The sequence below is a fragment of the Rhinolophus sinicus genome, linkage group LG09 (assembly GCF_036562045.2).
Source record: "Rhinolophus sinicus isolate RSC01 linkage group LG09, ASM3656204v1, whole genome shotgun sequence".
NCBI lineage: Eukaryota > Metazoa > Chordata > Mammalia > Chiroptera > Rhinolophidae > Rhinolophus > Rhinolophus sinicus.
This window is the reverse complement of record NC_133758.1, coordinates 98,161,050-98,182,438: the sequence shown is the minus strand read 5'-3', so window position 1 is coordinate 98,182,438 and position 21,389 is coordinate 98,161,050. Positions and strand designations below refer to the sequence as shown.

The 21,389-nt window shown below is 37.1% G+C and overlaps 1 protein-coding gene across 1 annotated transcript in view; it reads right to left on the bottom strand.

Moving 5' to 3' along the window:
• The window catches only part of ABCB5 (ATP binding cassette subfamily B member 5), a 90,071-nt gene that overhangs the window by 52,546 nt on the left and 16,136 nt on the right, over positions 1–21,389 (bottom strand). The window contains exons 9-13 of the mRNA XM_019726706.2: positions 20,568–20,681; positions 20,144–20,254; positions 17,917–18,042; positions 16,438–16,641; positions 7,847–8,017 (exon numbers count right to left, since the gene is read on the bottom strand). Of these exons, the coding sequence (XP_019582265.2) occupies positions 7,847–8,017; positions 16,438–16,641; positions 17,917–18,042; positions 20,144–20,254; positions 20,568–20,681 (726 nt within the window). The remainder of the gene's footprint in view (positions 1–7,846; positions 8,018–16,437; positions 16,642–17,916; positions 18,043–20,143; positions 20,255–20,567; positions 20,682–21,389) is intronic.

Below are 21,389 nucleotides of genomic sequence, written 5' to 3'. Positions count from 1 at the left end.
TAGTATATATGGGGTTTGCTACTATTTGCAGTTTCAGGCATCCACTTGGAACATATCCCCTGCAGATAAGGGGACAATTGTATAGATAACCAATTGTTCCAGCAGCATTTTTTGAAAAGAGAATCCTTTCTCCTTTGCACTGAAGAGTTGTCTTTGTCATTAAATCAGGTGACCATTGTTTTGTGTCTGCTTTTGTATTTTGTATACTGTTCTATTCAATTTGTGTATTACTGCACCAATGTTACACTGTCTTACCTACCATGAAGTTCAAATAGGCCTTGATATATATTAGTCTAAGTCTTTCAGCTTTATTACTATTCTACAAGATTGTCTTGACTATGTAGTTTTTGTAAATGCCTAGCACAATAACTGATACTTCTGACACATTATAGGAACACTAAAAACTTTCTGGGTATTTAAGAACTGATAGATAGATAGATAGATAGATAGATAGATAGATAGATAGATAGATAATATTATAACTATTAATACTACAGTACTGGTATATTACTGATATTTAGTTTTATTGTTCTTATTTTTATTCTTATCTGTTACAGAGAAGCAACCTGGAGCTCAGAAAAGTTCAGAGGCTTGCTCAAATGCTTCATCTAGACACTGGAAGAATTGGTACTAGAATCTGGTATGATGCCCTCTCTTCTCTGAAAAGGGTCTCTCTACTGCAGTAGATATTCTCAATGCAACAGATAAGCATTCCTTTCAAATTCCTCTATTGCAAATCTATAAGAGAAAACTTTTCAAAACAATAGTGATTAAAATTAAATAATAATGTGGAAACATATTTATGATACAATGTTATATGGAAAAATGCAGGAAAAAAGTATGCATTATGTTATAACTATGTTAAAAATCAATCCACAGAAAAAGATATACAGATAGAAAGACATCAAAATATTAATAGTGTCTGTATTTAATTATTGGACCTATGAGTTGTAGTCTTCTTCTCTTGGGTTTTTCATTTTTATTTAATGTACCTGTATTTCATTTTTGTTTAAAAGCAAGAAAGTTAATTTGGAAAAGTATGTTCTACTTTCAATAGCTTTTTCCTATGATATATACATATGTATACATATACATATGTATGTATATATATGTATATATGTATGTATATATGTATGTATATATAAATATATAATACATTTATATATACAACATATTGTATATATAATATATTTATATATACATATAATACAAATTACACACATATATATTATATTATATACATTGCACATACGAATATATAATATATAGTACATACAAATATATATAATATATATATTCATATGTATGCACACACACAAGCAACAAATAGAGGTTATTATGAAAAACTGAAAATAGTTACATTGTTATGATTAGAGGTCATTTTTACTATTATTTTTATAGCATCTTATTTAAAATAAAAAAAGAAGAAAGATACATTCTGATATATTTAACTTACGTTAGGGTGACTATCTAAAGTATCATCCAAACCAGGACACTCTTGACTGGGACAAAAGGAGCAAATTGGAACTTTCTCAGGACAACTGAGAGATGGGGTCATGTGATTATCACTTGAAACCTTTTGAATTTATGGTCTAGGGTCAGGAAAATTAAAAAGGAGCCATGTATTACTCAGGTTACAAATGACAATAGAGAGGTGGTTACCACCTAAATTAGGTATTCTACTTGGACTTTAATTTTTAAAATTTCTTAGGTAAATAGGATTGGTGATGGAGACATTATGACTCATCAAAACTAATCTTCTGCGTTAAGCAGATATTGTCATCAATTTTGGTTTCTGAAATGTACTCACCAGTAAATGTCATACACCTAGTTATGCCAGGAATACATAAATACATATATACATATTCAATATATGTATATACATATACATACACGATATGTCTGTGTACATGCATGCACATTTTATACTAGCCTAAGCTGACAAGAACGTTATAATTCAGGTAAGTAATGAAGAATGATGCCTGAGGTTTAGAGGTGAGGCTAGGTCACTGCATCACAGTCAGTTTAAAGTTCGTTCTAGTTGTGGTGGCAGGACAGAGACCTTCGGCAGGACCAGTTTCATGGAAGTATGAACTATGCAGTTACTGAAGGCCCTGTGCTGAGGAGGGTCCCACTGTTGGCTTAATGCTCTGCTGCTGCTATCTTGTAATTCTTAATCATTTCTGAACAAGAAGCCCCACATTTTCATTTTTCAGTGGGCCCCACAGACTATGTAGCTGACCATTGGTAAAGGTAAAAAGGTTTCCATGTACGTGTGTCTTAGTTTGTCCCAAGCATGGATATTAAGAGAGTCCTTTAAACAGGTGGATTAAAAAATAAGGAAAAAAGGATAGTTTAACATCTATCCAAGGCAGGGTCCCATCTTGTCATGATCTTAATAACATTCTAATAATCAGACTCAAATTATTATTCAAAGCATCTAAATTTACATTATATTTTATCTACATCTCCTGTCACATGGAGTCGATAGAATAGTTATTTATGCTCTCAGCATCTCTGTGTCAGTTCCGTTATCTTTAAAAAAGAAGTAGGAAGGCCACAGAAATAATCATCCATCAATTGGTCAAACAATATTACCGCTAATTGTTAATTACTGAAGGCAAAAATAATTGTTACTTTTGAGAATATCTTGTATTTTAAAGAATATTAGAGTTTTAAATGTTCTATAACTAACATTTCCCTATTTGGTTTTGCTTACATAGTCCTGTGAGCAGATTGGGAAAGTATGCTTATATCCCTCTGAGAGACAGGGAAACTGAGGCTCAAAGAAGGTAAGTAATGGATGCCAGTCTGCATAGTAGGTAAGTAGCAATGCTGAAACATTTGTGGTAACTTTTCAATATGACTTTATTGCTATTATTTCTTCTAGATAGTACCAATCTGAAAGAATTTCCTATCATCTCTTTTCCCCCTTCAGTTTATAAAAAGCTAAAAGCCAAACAATTAGGTATTTGACCAAAGGAAGGTCAACAGGAAGATAGGTCTCTGCTTGACACTTTGCTGGCATTTTTCAGATTACTTCACAATTCCATGCACAACCATAAATCACCAGGTAATTAGCTTGGACTTTGAAATACAGGGTGCTTTAAAACATCCCTGGCAGAATTGCTTGGGCAGAGATAAGAGGCTGAGGAGACCAGCTAGCTTCTCACTAGTGGTGGTAATGAGCTTTGAATAAAGGTGAGCAACGGGAAAAGAAAGAGCTATGCAGAGGTGGAAGCACTTGAGAGGGACCACATTTGACTGCTGGGTCAATTATCAGGGATAATATACTCTCTGGGAAGCCTGTAAACACAGAGTTCTGGTGTCCCACAGCAAGTGTGGGCGGGAAACCTGTGAGAACACAATTCCCACTGACTGCCAGTTAGATGGTTGCCTCAGGTGGATTGGGGTCCACTGATGACATATGCTTGATGACACAGTCCTGTGGTCTTCAAATGTTTTTTTTTTCTTCTTTATTTTTAAAGGTGAAAAATAATTTCATCAAATGAAAGCACATGTGGAAACTTGATATATTTAAATAAGCTATACAGATTAATGGGTAGTTGTTTGGTTTGAATTGAGTGGGGGAATCCTACCTGCTCATCCACCCCACCTCCCCACCTTCTCCCACTTCTCTAGAGGCTCCTGGAAAACCTTAGTCCCCCATTTCTCCAAGAATACGGTCTGAAAAACCTCTCACTACTCCTTTATAGATTTCCACCTCTTTTAGTTACAAAATTTTAATTGACCATCTGTTATAAGAAGGTCTCGATGGTAGTCATATGAGAAATACAGGGTTTCATTATGATGCTGAAAGCCAGTTAGCTTGGCTTCTTCTGGGTCAACACTGGTTCCATAGCTGAATAATGTGAAATTACTGTCAGGTCACTTCACCTGTCCAAGAATGCTTTCTGTTTAGTAAAATAGGATGACAAATGGCAAAATATCAGGCACTTAGAAGGCTGATATTTTGCTCCTCGACCCCTTCCTTTCAACTTGCAGGAATCTACTCATGTGAATATATATATGCTTAGGCTAAGAGCCTTTAGAAAGGGAGACACGTTCAATATCTAAATTCTTTGCTGAGATGATGCCATGTGTACTGTCTAATTAGTAACAAGGAATAATACTCTATAGTACATTTTCTTTTTGTAGCCTGAAATCTCTTCATTCTGACTTCTAAATAAGTTAACAAGTGGCGATAATAAAATTATTTAGTCATTTAATACCTTTGCTCTTCATTTAACTTTATTGACAAGCTAATATTTGTGGATAACGTTACAAGAAAAGTAAATGATGGTGGGCAAGGAGAGAAAAATGCTACAAAAAAAGCTCATCTTTCTTCCAGGAAGGATATTTTACCTTCACCAGAATGCTGACCAATAACTAATACATTAGAGATGTCTGATTTGGTAGCAATTATGAAAATCAATCTTATATAGGAATTTTCTTTATTTGTGGGGGAGGATAAAACTTAGGAATAATTTAAATTTACAGAAATCACCAAGATACTTATCCATATCATGGAAAAATCATATATTTTTAAGGCTTTTTATTATATTTTCAAAAATTTGAAATATCCTGCTAAGTAATAATAATTTAAATTCATTTGTGAAATAAAAATCCAGTACCTATATATTTAATAGGATCAAAACAAGCAGCGTAAATGGACAAAAGTGAGTCTATTATAAGCCTATATAAGATCCTCAATTTGGGGTATGGTTTGAGTTTCTTTCCCAGGAGGGCAGTGTGGTTTTGGGAAGAGGCCAGATTTTTCTCTTTCTTTTTTAAAAAAAATTTTGGTAAAATATGTATAACATGGAATTTACCATTCTAACCATTTTTAAGGGGTAGGGTCCTCCCAGATCTAAGGCTAATTCCTTCTGTATCACTATTCTTTTATACCCAGGCTTAGATTGCTATTTTTTTGTAGTAAAATATACACAAATTTTGAATGAATTTTAATCATTTTTAAGTGTATAATTAAGTGGCATAAAGTACATTCACATTGTTGTGCAACCATCACCACTACTATCTTCACAACTTTTCCTTCATTCTATACTGAAACTCTGTACCCTTTAAACAATAACTCTCAATTCCCCTTTTCTCTCAGCCTCTGGTAACCTCTGTGTTACTTTCTGTCTATGAACTTGACTATTCTAGGTATCTCGTATTAGTGTTACCATGCAGTGTTTGTCTTTTTGCATCTGCCTTATTTCAGTTAGCATAATGTCTTCAAGATTTATCCATGTTGTAGCATATGTCAGGATTTCCTTCCTTTTTAAGACTGAGTACTATTCCATTGTGTGTGTGTGGGTGTGTGTGTGTACCAAATTTTGTTTATCCATTCATCTGTTGGTGGATATTTGGGTTTCTACCTTTAGGCTATTGTGAATGATGCTATTGTGAACACTGGTGTACAAATATGTTTGAGTCCCTACTTTCAATTTTTGGGGGTGTATACCCAGAAATGGAATTGCTGGATCATGTAGTAATTCTATGTTTAATAAGAGGCTAGTTTTGCAGAGTGATCTGGCTTCAGATCTACCTTCAATCCCTAGCAGATATATGATGTTGATGCAGTATAGCATGACGGTTATGTGAATGAGCTAGAGGGCTGACTGTCCAGGTTCTGGCCACTGTTGCCCAGCTGTTACTCAGCCCTCCTGTGTTTCAGTGTGCACATCATAAAGTAGGAGAATAAGCATTCTTACCTCATTGGGTGGGTTCTTGTAAGGATTAGATATTATTATCCATTTATTCCTTTATTACACCTAAAATAATAATTTATGAATGGATCTGGGGGGGGCATGGAGCCCTTAATATTATATGTAAATCTTTGTGTGTAAGTGCATTTGTGGATTTTTCTGAAGAGTTATAGTGGTTCATTTTTCACTTTCATAGTCAGATTTTTCAATAGGGCCCTGATCTAGCAAAGAGGGAGAAGTACTACTCTAAAATAAGTTAATGGCTTATAATTTAATACCATCCCTTACAAATATGAGCTTGATTAAGCAGGTCTATAAAATATCCCATGATGCTTGGGGAATGAGGGCATGTCTGTGTTACCTTTGCTCTCCTGGCTAAATTCCAACCAAGGAAATCCCCTTGCAGAAATCCCCTTTCTATTCCCAATTATTATAGTGTTGTTACAAATAGTAAAAACAAACAAACAAACAAACAAAAAACAACCAAAAAACAAAAAAAAAAACAAGAAAGAAATCTAAAAAATCCCCAATTCCATATATAAAGAGAGAGCGAGGTATAGACACACCAAAATATGTGTAAGTGTGTGTGTGTGTGTGTGTGTGTGTGTGTGTGTGCAATAATTAACTTAACTTCAACTTTGGAATACCACTTCTTAGGGCTTAATTTAATAAAGTAACCCACAGCTTAATGTAATATACCACTTTTCTTATTGTTCAGTTCTCCCAGTAGTATAAATATAATATAAGGAGTCTTGGAGGAAGACCAACAGAGCATCATAGTGGGAAAGAACACTGATGATAAAGAAAAGTCCACGAGCACTTCAACAAAAGCAGCTCTGTCTCTTCTTCAAAGAATAAAACTGTGATGGAAAGACTTTCCTCATAATGAGCAAAGTGCCTTTTTAAAGATTCCTTGTTTATGTGGTATAGCTGAAACTCCCTTAATAATAATTATTCCTTAGATTTGCATACCACTTTTAACATTTCAAAGGGCTTTTACAGGCTTTGTTCCAAAATGAGGGTGGGCTTCCTCTGCTTCCCCAGTGACCAGCAGATGTTCATGGCCAAGCTCCTCATAGTGGGACAGCCTGGAGGCCTGCTGTATCAGCATGCCAGGTCCAAACCAGTAGCAGAGAGGAACCCTGTAGCTTGTGGCATAACTCTTTATCCATTGACCCCAGATGCCCCTCTTGATCAAGATCCGTGAAGCAAAACTAGTTTATAGTAAGCCTAAATTAAGAAATCCAGAAAAGAGCACTTCAGGCCTTGGAACTATTCTGAATCACACTCATGCAAAATCCATTCAACAAATATTCATTGGCTCTCTACTAAGGGCCAGGCGTTGTTCTAGTGCTGGGACACTGCAGGTAACCACTCAAAATCTTTGCCACCAGAGAGTTGACATTCCAGTGGAGGAAGAGAGACAACAAAATAAAAAATACATATGTAGTATGTTAGCTGATAAAAAGTGTAATGGTGTGTTTAAAGAGCAGCTAATGTGGAGAGAGTGGTGGGATGCGAAGTTCCAGAAGGAGTGTGGCATCCAACTCCAGAGAACCTTGTAGCTTACTGTAAGGAATTTGGTTTTTATTTAGAGTGAAGAGTGAGATGAGGAGCCACTGGAAGATTTGAAGCAGAGGCATGATGTGATCAAATTTACATTTTAATAGCATCACTTGGCTGCTGTGTTGAGAACAGATCAAATTATCAAAGTTTCCAAAATAGACATAAATTTTCATATCACTTGTTCATCGTATGAAAATAAGAAATATCATGGGCAACACATGACATTCTCATCATGGCAAAGGTAGATGTGGTTATGTCATGATGGTGGTAGTGGTGTGGGGTTACCGTGGGGAAGCAGAAATTGAAGACAGTTGGAATGCAAACATATATGGGATGACTGCTTGAATAGCAGCCTCATGTATGTTTTTAGCACCAATTATAGCATCTTCTTCTCTGCTCCAAATCACTTCCTATAACCATCACTTGAGTTTTAACAAGGGTGAACACCCTGAACCCATACATTAAGGAGGGCTCTAAACTTAATAAATAATCTAATATGTAGCTATACTTTATTTAAGAACAATGCTGAACCAGGAATATGAAACCAAGAAATGTGTCTGCTCACTTACCTTCTCCAGCGCAGCTCGAACAACTGATTCGCTTTCTGTATCTAGGGCAGATGTAGCCTCATCTAAGATCAGAATCTTCGGGTTTCGAACTAAAGCTCGAGCAATCGCGATTCTCTGTTTCTGTCCTCCACTCATTTGAGCTCCTTTTTCCCCTACCAACGTATTACGTTTCTAATGAAACATAGGAAAGAGCACAGAAACAGAAGGTGGACTGATCAAATGATTAGAAAAGGAAATGACAAACAATCACAGTTATGTTTTAATACCAGCTTAATCTCTTCAGCCTGCCTGGTTTTGGCCTTTAACTTATTCTTTGTAAAAACAAACAACTATTTAAAAAGAGAAGAGTCTAGTGAACAGAGGACCTAAGAAAAATTTGGGTAGTGCTAAAAGAAATGAGAACGTATAATCAAGGATTGTAGAAAGATTAATAATTGAACCAATTTTCAAAGATTTTAAGATATTTTTAGAATGCATTGATATCTTTAAAAGAACACTATAATACAAACATCTACTTAACTATTATTCAAAATGTTTATTAGCAATTTAATGTATTATCCACAATCTCCTTCCTGGATATTCTGAAAAATATTATGAAAAATTACTGCAAAACAAACTTCCCCTCAAAACTTTTTTCAATTTTGGGAGACGTTTTAGGTCTTTTTCTCTTTTTTGTATATGCATCTTTAACAATGGAGCTACCGTGTTACCCCAAAAATAAGAGCGAGACAGACCATCAGCTCTAATGTATCTTTTGGAGCAAAAATTAATATAAGACCTGGTCTTACATTATATAGCAAAAATTAATATAAGACCCGGTTTTATTGGGGAAGGGGAACGGGACTTTATTGGGGAACAGTGTGTACTTCCAGGCCTTTTGTCCAAGTCAAGTTGTGCTTTCAATCTTAGCTGTGGAGGGTGCCGTTCAGCTTCAAGTTGTTGTCGTTTCAGTCTTAGTCGTAGAGGGCGCAGCTCAGCTCCAGGTCCAGTTGCCATTTTCTAGTTGCAGGGGGCACAGCCCACCATCCCATGTGGGAGTCGAACCGGCAATCTTGTGGTTGAGAGCCCGTGCTCCAACCAACTGAGCCATCCGGGAAGCAGCTCAGCTTGAGGTGCCGTGTTCAATCTTAGTTGCAGGGGGCGCTGCCCACTATCCCTTGCGGGACTCGAGGAGTTGAACCAGCAACCCATGTGGGAATCGAACCGGCAGCCTTCGGAGTTAGGAGCATGGAGCTCTAACCACCTGAGCCACAGGGCCGGCCCCCCTGTCTTATATTAGTATAAGTCTTATATTAATTTTTGCTCCAAAAGATGCATTAGAGCTGATGGTCTGGCTTGGTCTTATTTTCGGGGAAACATGGTATCTTTAGATATCCGAGGTTGGAGGTAACTTCTAGAACTAGTATACCATGGTTAGCAATATTCTATTGGATTAAGTCCCTGATCCAAAGTTCATTTCTTCAAGGATATAAATTTAAGTATTCTATCTAAACCTTTAATTTTTAGGTCTGACCTTCAAATTTTTAAAAAATATAAACCTTGTTGAGGAATAATTTAATAATTATGCATCCATAAACATTAGGCACCCAATAAAATGCACTCATTTTAAGGATTTTTAAATGAGTTCTGAGTTTTGACAAATGAGTATACCTATGCTATCACCACCCCAATAAAAATACAGAATATTTCCATCAACCTAGAAAGTTTCCTCATGACGCTTTCCAGTCAAAACCCACACCCTGCCTCAGAGTACCACTGATTTGACTTTAATCACTATAAATTAATTTCACTAGTTCTGGAACTTCATATGAATGGAATTATACAGTGCATACTTTAAAAAAAAAACTTTCTTTTAGAGCAGTTTTAGGCGCACAACAAAATTGAGAGGAAGGTAAAGAGATTTCCCATATTCCTCCTGCCCTGACACATGCATAGACTGGCTTCTCAGTAACATCCTCCACCAGAGTGGTATGTTTGTTACAATTGATGAACCTAATTGACACATCATAATCACCCAAAGTCCATGGATTATATTAGAATTCACTCTGGGTGTTGTACATACTATGCTTTTGTACAATGTATAATGACATGTATCCACCATTATGGTACCATACAGAGTATTTTCTTTCTTTTTTTTTTTAAAGGTTTAAAAATTTTTTGTTTTTTATTGAGGAATACTGGGGAATAATATTCCCCAATATTGTGTTTCTTTCCAGGGCCCATCAGCTCCAAGTCAAGTCATTATCCTTCAATCTATTTGTGGAGGGCACAGCTCAGCTCCAAGTCCAGTTGCCGTTATCAATCTTTAGTTGCAGGGGGTGCAGCCCACCATTCCATGTGGGAATTGAACTGGCAATCTTATTGTGAAAGCTCGTGCTCTAACCAACTAAGCCACCTGGCCACCCCTCTGGAAGCTCAGCAGCAGCTCATGTCTTCAGTCTAGTTGTGGAGGGCACAGCCCACTGGCTCATGTGGGAATCGAACCAGCAACCCTGCTGCTCAGAGCTCGCGCTCTAACCAACTGAGCCATTCGGCTGCCCCCAGAGTATTTTCAATACCCTAAAAATTCTCTGTGCTCCACTTATTCATCCCTCCCACTCCCCCCAACCCCTGGCAACCACTCATCTTTTTACTGTCTCTATAGTTTTGCCTTTTCCAGAATGTCATACAGTTCAAATCATACAGAATATACAGTCTTTTCAAATTGTCTTCTTTCACTCAGTAAGATGCATTTAAAGTTTCTCCATAACTTGAAAACTCATTTCTTTTTAGTGCTGCCTATTTGTTCTATTGAGTGCTAAAGACTTCAACTAAAATTGTGGATTTGTCTATTTCTCCTTTCAGATATATCAGGTTTTGCCTCAAGCATTTTGAAGACTTTCTGAATTGCATACACATTTAGGCTATGTTTTCTTGACTGTGGATCATACATTCCTATTTCTTTGTTTGTCTAGTTATTATAGAATATATACTGAATTCTGTGCATATATTGGAGATACTCTGAAGTTTATTTCTTCTGAAAAAAATGTTGAGTTTTGTTCTGAGTTATCATCCTGAACTTATGTAAAATTGGTTTTATGCTTTGTTGGGGTGAATCTGTAGAAAGTCTTGAAACTTGTCAGGACCCAAACTCTAAGTTCTCTCTCCTTTGGGGATCTTGTCATGGCTTGGTTCTAGGATTTGTTAGGGCAGGTCTGGAGTCAGCCTTACTTTAAGGTGTGGTCTTTACTCCTAAGGTGTAGCTTTCAATGGTGTCTCAGCTACATGCCTGAGGTATTAAAAAGGGTTAATGTGATTTCTCCACTCTGGCTGGGCTGTGCTTTCAACATCCCCACCATCCTACTTGACTTCTAATATCTCTGTTCTACTCTCAGCTTTGTAGCAGCTGCTGTCTGGCAAGCCTTGGGTAGTCTTATCCTCAAAGATTTCCAAGGGATGCCTACATGGCCTTCTGCCCCCACATCAATTCACAGCTCTCTCACTGTCTGTTTGCCTAAGCCAGGGGTGTCCAAACTTTTTCAACGTTTTTTACCAAGGGCCATATGCGGTAAAATACACAAACAGCCGTGCCACTCACTTGAGGTGAAGTACGTATTGCCTCACCTGGTTTATTTAAGTAAACTAAATATATTTTTGGAATTTGCTGCAGGCCAATTAAAAATGGATCATGGGCCACAGTTGGCCCACGGGCTGCAGTTTGGACACCCCTGGCCTAAGCTGTCCTGAAATTCTATCTCTGCCTGTCAGCTCAGTGGGATGCTATGTTCTCTCTGGATTCTAGTTCAGAGATGTGGTCAGAAATTTGTTTTCAGGCAGAATGCTACAAACGCATAGACTTTCTTCATGAACTTCTTTTTTTTCAGGTATCACAGTTTTGTGCTACCTTTCATTCAATGCTTGGGAACAATTGTCCTATGCTTCATATATTTTAGCCATTTTCATGGTTGTTTATGGGAAAAGGCTAGCAAGTATCAGTTAATCCTAATATATTAATTAAAAAATATGTGTATATCATAGAAGTGTCATAAAAGTAATGGTATTTAATTTTGAGCACAGCTTTCCCTAATTTTTCACCTATATGAGTTAACCACTTTTGGAATTTTTATTTATTATTGTGTTTATTCTTATTTCTCTGTAATTTAGGCTCCATCATCGTAAGCCAGTATCTTTAATTTCTTCTTTGGGTTATATCTTTAGGATTTACTATTCTATTTATAGCAAGGAACATCTTTGTGTAAATATTGGACTTTTAGAAAAAGTAAGTAGTAACTCACAGGGTATAATTTAAGGGTACCAGGAAGGTCCCTAATTCCAAGAGGGAAACTGAAGATCATTGGTGTTCAGAGGAAAGGAAATCACTATAAGTGTCAAAATGTCAAATAAAGGAAGGCTGTTTTCCCAAACAATAAGGCAAAGAATGATCTCAAGCCTTTAATGAGTTTGCTGTCCTAATTATGACCCTAAGTAATGGGGACAGGAGGAAATTACTGGCATAACAAAAGTTTTTACATAAAAAAATAAGAAAAAAATTATTATGACCCACAGAGTATGGTTTGTAAAATATATCCATTAAAATGAACTTTTTTCTCATTGTTGTCTTCTGGGATGGTGGAACTTTATATTTGAATTTCCAATCTCATCCTTTCATATTTCTTTCTTTTTAAAGATTTTTATTAAAAATATAATTAATATGCAATATTATATTAGTTTCAGGTGTACACCATAGTTATTCAACATTTACATACCTGAAGAAGTGATCACCATGGTAAGTCTAGCAAACATCTGACACTGTACCACGTTGTCACAATATTATTGACTATATTCCCTATGCTGTACATTACATCTCCATGACTTATTTGTTTTATACCTGGAAATTTGGACCTCTTATTCACCCTCACCTTCCCACTCTTTTTAATTTTTCAATTACAGTTGACATTCAATATTATTTAATATTAATTTCAGGCAAATAGCGTAGTGGTTAGACATTTATATAATTTAAGAAGTGATCCCCCTGAATAGTCTAGTACCCACCTGGCACAATACCTAGTTATTACCATATTATTGATTATATTCCCTATGATTTACTTACATCCGCACATGTCCCCTCTTAGTAGTGTTTTGGGTTTTTTTTGATAAATACCCAGAGGTGGTATTACTGTATTTTTCTTTATCTCATTATGGCCTGTGTTTTAAAGTCTATTTTGTGTGGTATAAGTACTACTACCCCAGGTTTTTTTTTTTTTATGAAATATCTTTTTCCATCCATTTACTTTCTGTCTGTATCTTTCAATCTGAAGTAAGTCTCTTGTAGGCATCATATATAGGGGTTTTGTTTTCTAATCCATTCAGCCCTCCTATGACTGGTCTTTTGATTGGAGCATTTAATCCATTGAAAGCAATTGCTGATAGATATGTAGCAGTTGCCATTTTATTATTCATAATTTTGGTCTTCCCCTGCCACGCCCATCTCCATCTTAAAGAAGCGCATCTAACAGTCCTTGTAATGCTGGTTTGGTGGCAATGAACTCCTTTAGCTTTTTCTTGTGTGGGAAGCTCTTTATCTGTCCTTTGATTCTAAATGATAGCCTTGCTGGGTAATCTTGGTTGCAGGTTCTTGCTTTTCATCATGTTGAATATTCTGTGCCATACCTTCTGGTCTGCAAAATTTCTGTTGAGAAATCAGCTAGCAATCTTATGGGAGCTCCCTTATAAGTTACTAGTTGCCTTTCTCTTGCTGCTTTTAGTATTGTCTCTTTGTCTTTAACCTCTGCCATTTTAATTATTAATATAAAGTGTCTTGGTGTGGGTCTGTTTGGGTTCATCTTGTTTGGGTCTCTCTGCACTTCTTGGACTTGTATGTCTATTTTCTTCACTAGGTTAGGAAAATTTTCAGTCATTTTTTCTTCAGACAGGTTCTCCATCCCTTACTTTCTCTTCTCCTTCTGGTACTCCAATGATGCAAATGTTGTTATGCTTGATGTTGTCCAGAGGTCTCTTAAACTAGCCTTATTATTTTGGATTCTTTTTTCTTTTCCAATTGGGTGTTTTATGTTACCTTGTCTTCCAAATTGTTGATTCGATCCTTTGCTTCATCTACTCTGCTGGTGATTCCTTCTAGTGCATTTTTCATTTCAGTTATTGTATTCTTCACTTCTGACTGGTTCTTTTTTATTGTTTCTATGTCCTTTTTATACTTGCAATCTCTTCGTTGAAGTTCTCACTAAGCTCCTTGAGCATCCTAATAATGATTTTTTTTAACTCTGTATATGGTAGGTGGCTTGCCTCCATTTCATTTAGTTCTTTTTCTGGCATTTTCTCCTGTTCTTTCATTTGGGATGTATTTCTTTGTTTCCTAATTTTGGCTGCCTTTCTGTACTTGTTTCTATGTATTAGGTACAACTGCTATGTCTCCCAGTCTTAGCTGGGTGGCCTTAGGTAGTAGGTACCCTGTAGGGCCCTGGCACAGTCTCCCTGGTCACCTGCTCTGGATCTTTCAGGAGTGTCCCTTGTGTGGGTGGTGTGCACCTTCCTGTTATAGTGGAGCCTTGACTGCTATTGGCACATCAGTGGGTGGGACTGACTCTGAGGCTGTGGAGTTTGGCCACAAGCACAACTTACAGGCTGCTATGCAGTGGGCTTATCCCACTGAGTGGAATTTGCCCCAGTGGACTCTGGTGCTTATTGAGACTACCATTTGTGTGTGCTGCTTGGGGGATAACTTGGCCGTGCTCTGCTGTGCTCTGAAGCCAAACCGCAAGTATGTTGGTTCTGGGGCCTCTTGGGAGGGGCTCTGGGGCAGCCCCAAATCACTCACTGACTGTGACTGGCTGGGGACTATCTGGTAGGAGCTACAAAGTGATCTGCAGTTGTTTGCTGCCTGTGCTAAACCTGAAGGCACGTGGGAGAGGCCAAACTGTGAATGGAGCATGGCTGCCACCAATACTGGGCCTGGTGTAGCTCTGCAAAAAGCCAGGACACCCCGAGGTCTGCTACCACCTGCCAGCTCCCTCAAGGTTCAGCCACCGATAAAGCCTTGTGTGGTATGTGACTTGGGTGAGGCAGGGTCTCTAGAGTTACTAGAGTGGGAAGAGCTGTGTTCACCATGTTAATGTAGATTCTCGTTTGGTGCCAGTGCTGAGCCTGGAGCTACTCAGCAAAAGTTTCAGAGCACATTGAGGCCAGTCGCTGCCTGCCTGGGGTCTGCAGACTCTGATTGCTTTATAAGAAATAGTGCAATTTGGCCAGGGCTGACTGCTTGCAGAGAAAGTGACTCTGGTATTGGGGGAGTTGGGTAGGAAAGAGTCCCAGTGAGTCACCAGACCAATTCAGATTTGGCCGTGTGGGGGAGGTCTCAACACAGAAAAGATGGTGCCCACCAGCCGGCTGCACAGGAGAAGGACCTCTCATAGGGAAAATGGCGACTGTCCTCCAGACCTCGCCTCAAAGCTACACACCTCAGTCTGCCCCCCTGTATGCCACCAATGCACCCTGAGTCACTGTCCCTTTGTTGGAGCCCAGCCTGAGTGACTGCAAGTCATCTCTCCATGGGATCTTTAAGAGGACATCTGTGTTTCCCACAGCCTTTTTCCTACTCGGATGGTCAGAATCCCCACTGATTTAATAGCCAGATGTTGTGGGGGGCTCCTCTTCCTGGCACTAGTACTTGTGCTGGGGAGTCTGGTGTGGAGCTGGGGTCCCTCGTTACTCTGAGAAGAAACATCATAGCTGAGCTATCCCTCCTGATTCTCAAACACTGTACGGAGGTTTGGGGCCACGCTGTTTTGCATCTTCGCCCCTACCAGTCTTGATGTAGCTTCCTCTTTATATCCTTCGTTATAAAACTTCTGTTTAGCTAGACTTTAGATGGTTCTCCAGGTTGATTGTCCTATAATTTAGTTGTAATTTTAATGTGTTCATGGAAGGAAGCAGGCACAGTGTTTATCTCTGCCATCTTGGATCTCCCCCCTTTCATATTTCACAGGGTGCTCCCCACACATTTCCAGGTGATACTGATGAACAAATACTTTAGGAAATGTACATAAATGGTTTTACAACTACCAATTCTAAATATCCATTAGGATCTGATAAGTCCTAATACCAAGAATTTTAGTTTATTATGTATCTTTCTAAGTAAGATTTCACATTTCTTGTCCAATATTAGCTCCATGTGCTCCTAAAAACAATCAGTTTTCCTTTTCCCTTATTACAGAACCAATCTTAACATTCTGTGTGACATTTCCACTCTTAGCCACAAGATGGCCTTGCAAATCAACATTTTGCAGACATCATTTCTCAGCTTTGATGATTTTGTCTCATATAATGTTATATTTTAGCACAACTTTCAGTTTTTTTCTTTTCCATTTACAGTGAGAATCAATTAGAACTAAATATTATTTTTAAAATTTACTTTTCAATGATGCATTTCTTTTGGTTCTTACCATGCTCTCTCATTTACAGATGTTTCATCTAGTACAACCTGAAAATTAATCACACCCCTCTATTCTGTAGAACTTATTGTTTTGTTATTTCATTTTAGAATATTGTAGTGCTTTAGCTCTAAGCTAAGGACATAGTCTACATAGGGTACTTACATTGGGAAACTCCATTATAAAATCATAAGCATTTGCTTCCTTTGCTGCTTTCTCAATCTCTTCATCGGTCACACCATCTCGTCCATATTTAATATTGTTATTAATGGTTGTCCCAAACAAAACAGGTTCTTGGCTGACCACACCAATATGTTCTCGGTAATGCTGCACATTTAAAGTTCTGATGTCATTGCCATCCACTGTGATCTGCCAAAGCAAAGAAATGAATCGTGTCGCAAAGCTTTTCATTGCATTGGGTTTAGAGTATTTTTTACTAGTTGAAAACAAGCTGAGAAGCAGGGTATTTAAGGAATCAAAGACTGACTATATTTTGATAAAATATTTACAGCACATATTAATGTATTGGAGACTTTTTTTCTGGTAGATGGCAATCTCCAAAATCTCAAAACACAAAAACAAAAACAACTGGCTTAAAATCTTGACACAGCATCTAAACATCTTTATTCTAAGATTCATAAATTGGATATTATGAATATATATATCCTAGGAACAACAAATGTTATCATGTAGACACATGTAACAAACTATTTTAAGACTGATGTGATCCTTGCATTTTTTCTAGGAAATAACCTTCCTTATTTCTCTTTAACACCCCACTCCCTGGCAAAAGGCAAAAGTGTCTCCTATTCCTTGTTATAAATAATAGTAAGTGGATGCTCTCTTCTCCACAAATAGTGCTATTACCCATTACCCAACATATTCTGATGACAAAGCCAATCTTTGATAATTATAACTTATAGAGTCTCTCTTTCTCACCAACTCTGGTATTATGTCTGGCATGGGTATTCTATGCAACTGCTTTATATATGGAATGGCTATCAATAATTTATTTATTCAATATTAGAATGAATATATGAGTGGAGTATACTCCAAATGAAGACTTAAGAAGTCAAATTTAAGTGAAACCAGGCTACAGGAGAGCAGATTTTCTTTTAAAAATTTGAATAGAAGCACTAAGAATTATGCTTTATAGTCTCATTCTCTAAGCCATGTACAAGGGTGAGACAGTTAAGTGCAACGTTATGAAGCACAGAAAAAATGAGAGAGCATATTCGTTACAGATATTCTTCTGGGATGTTTTGAGAAACTGAAATTCTTGGTAAGTTCTGGGTATTACAAGTTACTATGCTATTTTTGTCTACATCATTTAATACCTTCTAATCTACTTATTTATTTATTTTGTCTGTCTTTGCTTATTAGAATGTAAACTTGATGAGGGCGCAGGTTTTTATGTTTTGTTTGCCAATGTAGGCCCAGAACCTAAACAGTGCCTGGCACATAGTAGGTGCTCAATAAATATTTGTTAAATGAATGAATATAATAGGAAAGAAAACACTATGGCTTCTCTCCCAGCTCCACTGTTAAAAATTAAAAGTTGACATAGCTGTAAGATCTTTGCAATAGGTGGAATTTCCAAACCCCATCATGTGGATTGTACATAATTTTGCTAGGTACACTTACAAAGCCATCATCGGGATCATATAACCTCTGCAGAAGTTGAATTGCTGTACTCTTCCCACTGCCGTTGGGGCCAACCAAGGCTACTGTCTCTCCAGATTTAATTTTGAGATTCAGACCTTTCAAAATCTATTGGAATGTATGGAAAGAATTTCCATAAAATTAGGATAAGTGAGAATATGGTTCACATATTTTCAGAAATTTAATTAATATAAAATGAATTCTTCTGTGGCACTTAAAAATATATTTAGATCATGTTATTTTTGTGTCATGTACATAATTTTGGAAAATGATAATGAAAAACTTTTCATCAATTCTTTCTATATAATGAGAAAATCTAAACTAAGAGTACTCATTGAACATTAATTAGCCACAGCAAACTGTTATACTTTCAGTTGAAATACTTTATATGAATTTCATGACTGCCAAGTTAGCGAAAATTTTACCTTTTAATTTGCAATAACTGAATGAAATCTTGCCATATATCTTTGTGAGCTATTTAAGGAAGTTCTTTCTTAGAGTATATTTAACATTATTACAAAATATATTCCAAAGTAAAACAATTGTCAAAACTCCTTAGAGACTCCCACGAGTGGGATTCCCCCAGTAGAAACCCTCCCTCTTCTAGTGGTGGATCTCAAGAGGACATTTTAACTTGGGGTGAACAGCACTTTAAAATTTTCTCAATAATTAGGGGTTGCTACCGACATTTAGTGCTCCAAGAACCTGCAGTGTGAGAGAAACCTCACAAATAATTACCCTCCCAAAACGACAATAGCAATCCCATTGAGAAACTCTCACCTATTTTTACTTGCATTTGTATGTATTCAGGCCAAGTATGGGAATCTTTCCTTGGATTCTCTCACTTTGATCTCCCCATTTGTAAAGAAACAGACTCTTTAAATAGCCAAACATAAAACCTTCAAAGGGCCAAGCAGAGAAAAATTCTCTAAAGGAGGTGAGAAATTGGGGACCCCCAGTGGGAGTACCTCCTCTCCCACCTGCACTATTACTCTAGAGTTGATTTCTATTCTTGCCTTAGAAGAGTTTGTGTTTTGTTTATTTAAAGTGGGTGGACTTTTTTTTTTTCAGTTTGTTCATTCTTCAGCTTAACAAAAGGGCTGTGTTTCAAAAGTTCATTTAAAAAATAGTTGTTTAAAATCCAAAGAGCACTTTACAATGCAATATAATAGCACAATTGGTCCTTAAGTTTCCAGGAAGCCAACCCAAACGTATTTGCAAAATGGCATTGAAATATTTTGTGTGAGGAAAAATGGTAAAGACAACACTATTGCTTGTAATTAAGTAACAAGAAATTTTAAAAAATAGCTTTGAAAAGATAATTTCAAAGACAGAGAAAAATAAGGATGTAGGAGTAGGTAGATCTTTTTTGATGCAAATTACGCAGGGGACATTTGGATACTTTAAAAGGCATTAGAGGTTGATGGCATTAGCAATTTTATCAATTTCACTTAAAACCATGTCCTCCTTTTTCTGTGAAACAGGTGTTTATTAGTAATTACTCTCTGCAATCTTTTACTAACTACTCTTTTGGATAAATACATGATACAATGAAAACAGGAAGACAATAGAAGAGACAGACACATTTTCACAAGAATCTGTCAAAGGCTCAATGACAGGAGGAGGATAAATTTTGTGCTGTGTGTGCATGCATGTGCGCGCATGAGTGTGTGTGTGTGTGTGTGTGTGTGTGTAGAAGTGAGGGAGGAAGTACCTGCGGAACAAATGCTGGTGCACTGAATGCCATAGGAAAGGGAGAAGCGAAAGGCACAACGTATGTGTAATTCCCCCAGGTTAGAAACTAGGTTAAAATGAGTTATGTCGAGAAGGATAACATCCAGGGACCACCAATAGGTGGCACCATCAATCCAAGACGTTTTGGTATGCAGCCAAATCCAGGGTAAAGGAATTCCAGGGAGTTGAAAATACTTTAGTCAGCTGAATAGAGAAAAGAGGCTGCAAAATGGAACTAGCTGTTACAGAGTTATTTGTCCATTACTGATCTTTCCTCCCTCCCTCCCTCCCCACCACAACCTCTTCTCTCTCTCTCTCTCTCTCTGTCTCCCCCCCCCCCCCCCACCTGCAAGTCTCTAAGCAAGGTAGGCAAAGCTTGGTAAAAATGATCCTAAATTATCTCATAAGAGGAGATCTTAACCAGTAGAAAATAATATCAGAAAACTGTATAATTCTATAATTAAATTTAACCTACCTTGATAGATGGTCTTGATGGATAACTAAAAGAAACATTTTTAAATTCCACAGTTCCTTCTATGCAGTCCGGTTTATATCCTGTTGTTGAAAAGTTATCTATAGTGGGCCTCTTGGAAAAACAAAGAGGCTGTTATAAATCTTTAAGGGACTATGTTGACCCTCTCTATATCCTAAAAAATAGTGTAAAAATGGTTTTCTTTTACATATTTTCCTTTTTGCTTTAGAAGTGCACTGATTTATACATGAGGGTTTTAATAAAACAATCTCTTTGTAGAAGAATTAAAACCAATCTCACTATCTATAGACAATTGCCCACCATGGATCTTGCCCATCTTTTTGTTTTAGAGAAATGACTGCGCCCATTTTTTGATTTCCCTCTTGCAGTAATGTTAGTTATCTTTCAAAGCAACTAGAAGTCTTACCTTATCAATAATCTGGAAAATATTAAAGGCGGCTCCTCGGGCTATAGTGAAGGTTTCAAAGTTAGGGGCTGCTGTTCCAATGCAGTAACTACTATGGATTACACTAAAGAAAACCTACAAGAACAAAAAGAGTAATATTTACTCTTCCTCAGTTGTATAAGAGAGGCAACAGAATGAAGCGTATGCTTGGTTGAGACTCAGAGGTATTAGAAAAATTAGATAGGAGAGAATAGACGCTGCTGCCAAATATAAAGGAAACACAAGTGAATCCAAGTATACTTGGCCTTTTCTTAATGTGGAACAACTTTTGACTGTTCCACAGTTTTGTCGTCGTCACCTTCTGGGAAGTATGAGCAGGAAAATTGGCTTACTGAGGAGTGCTGGCCATAGGTGACCCTGGCTGAGTGAGGAGGTGACCCTCCTTGCTGGTCAACTCCTTGGGCTTTAAAGAGAAGTATGTGTTAGATTTCGCTAACTTAGAGACATTATACTATGTCTGTCCAAACTTTTCTGAATTCTTGTATTACTGGATACCTGTCTACTTCAGACAGACACATCTTTTGCAGAAAAGTCAAATAAGGAAAGAACCCCACAAGGTAGGTGCTATTTTCTCTATTTATAGATGAGGAAACTAAGGTTTAGCATGTCATTTGCCCACAGTCACACATAATTTGAGGAATAAGGAGATGCCCCAAATTTCTCGTGCTCAAGTTGCATTTACATGACATAAATGAATAGCTTAAAGTCTTAACTTCATTATGAAAGTCTCAAATCTAAAATATGGCTTTAGAAATCTACATAGAATGGGAGGGCCAAACAAGA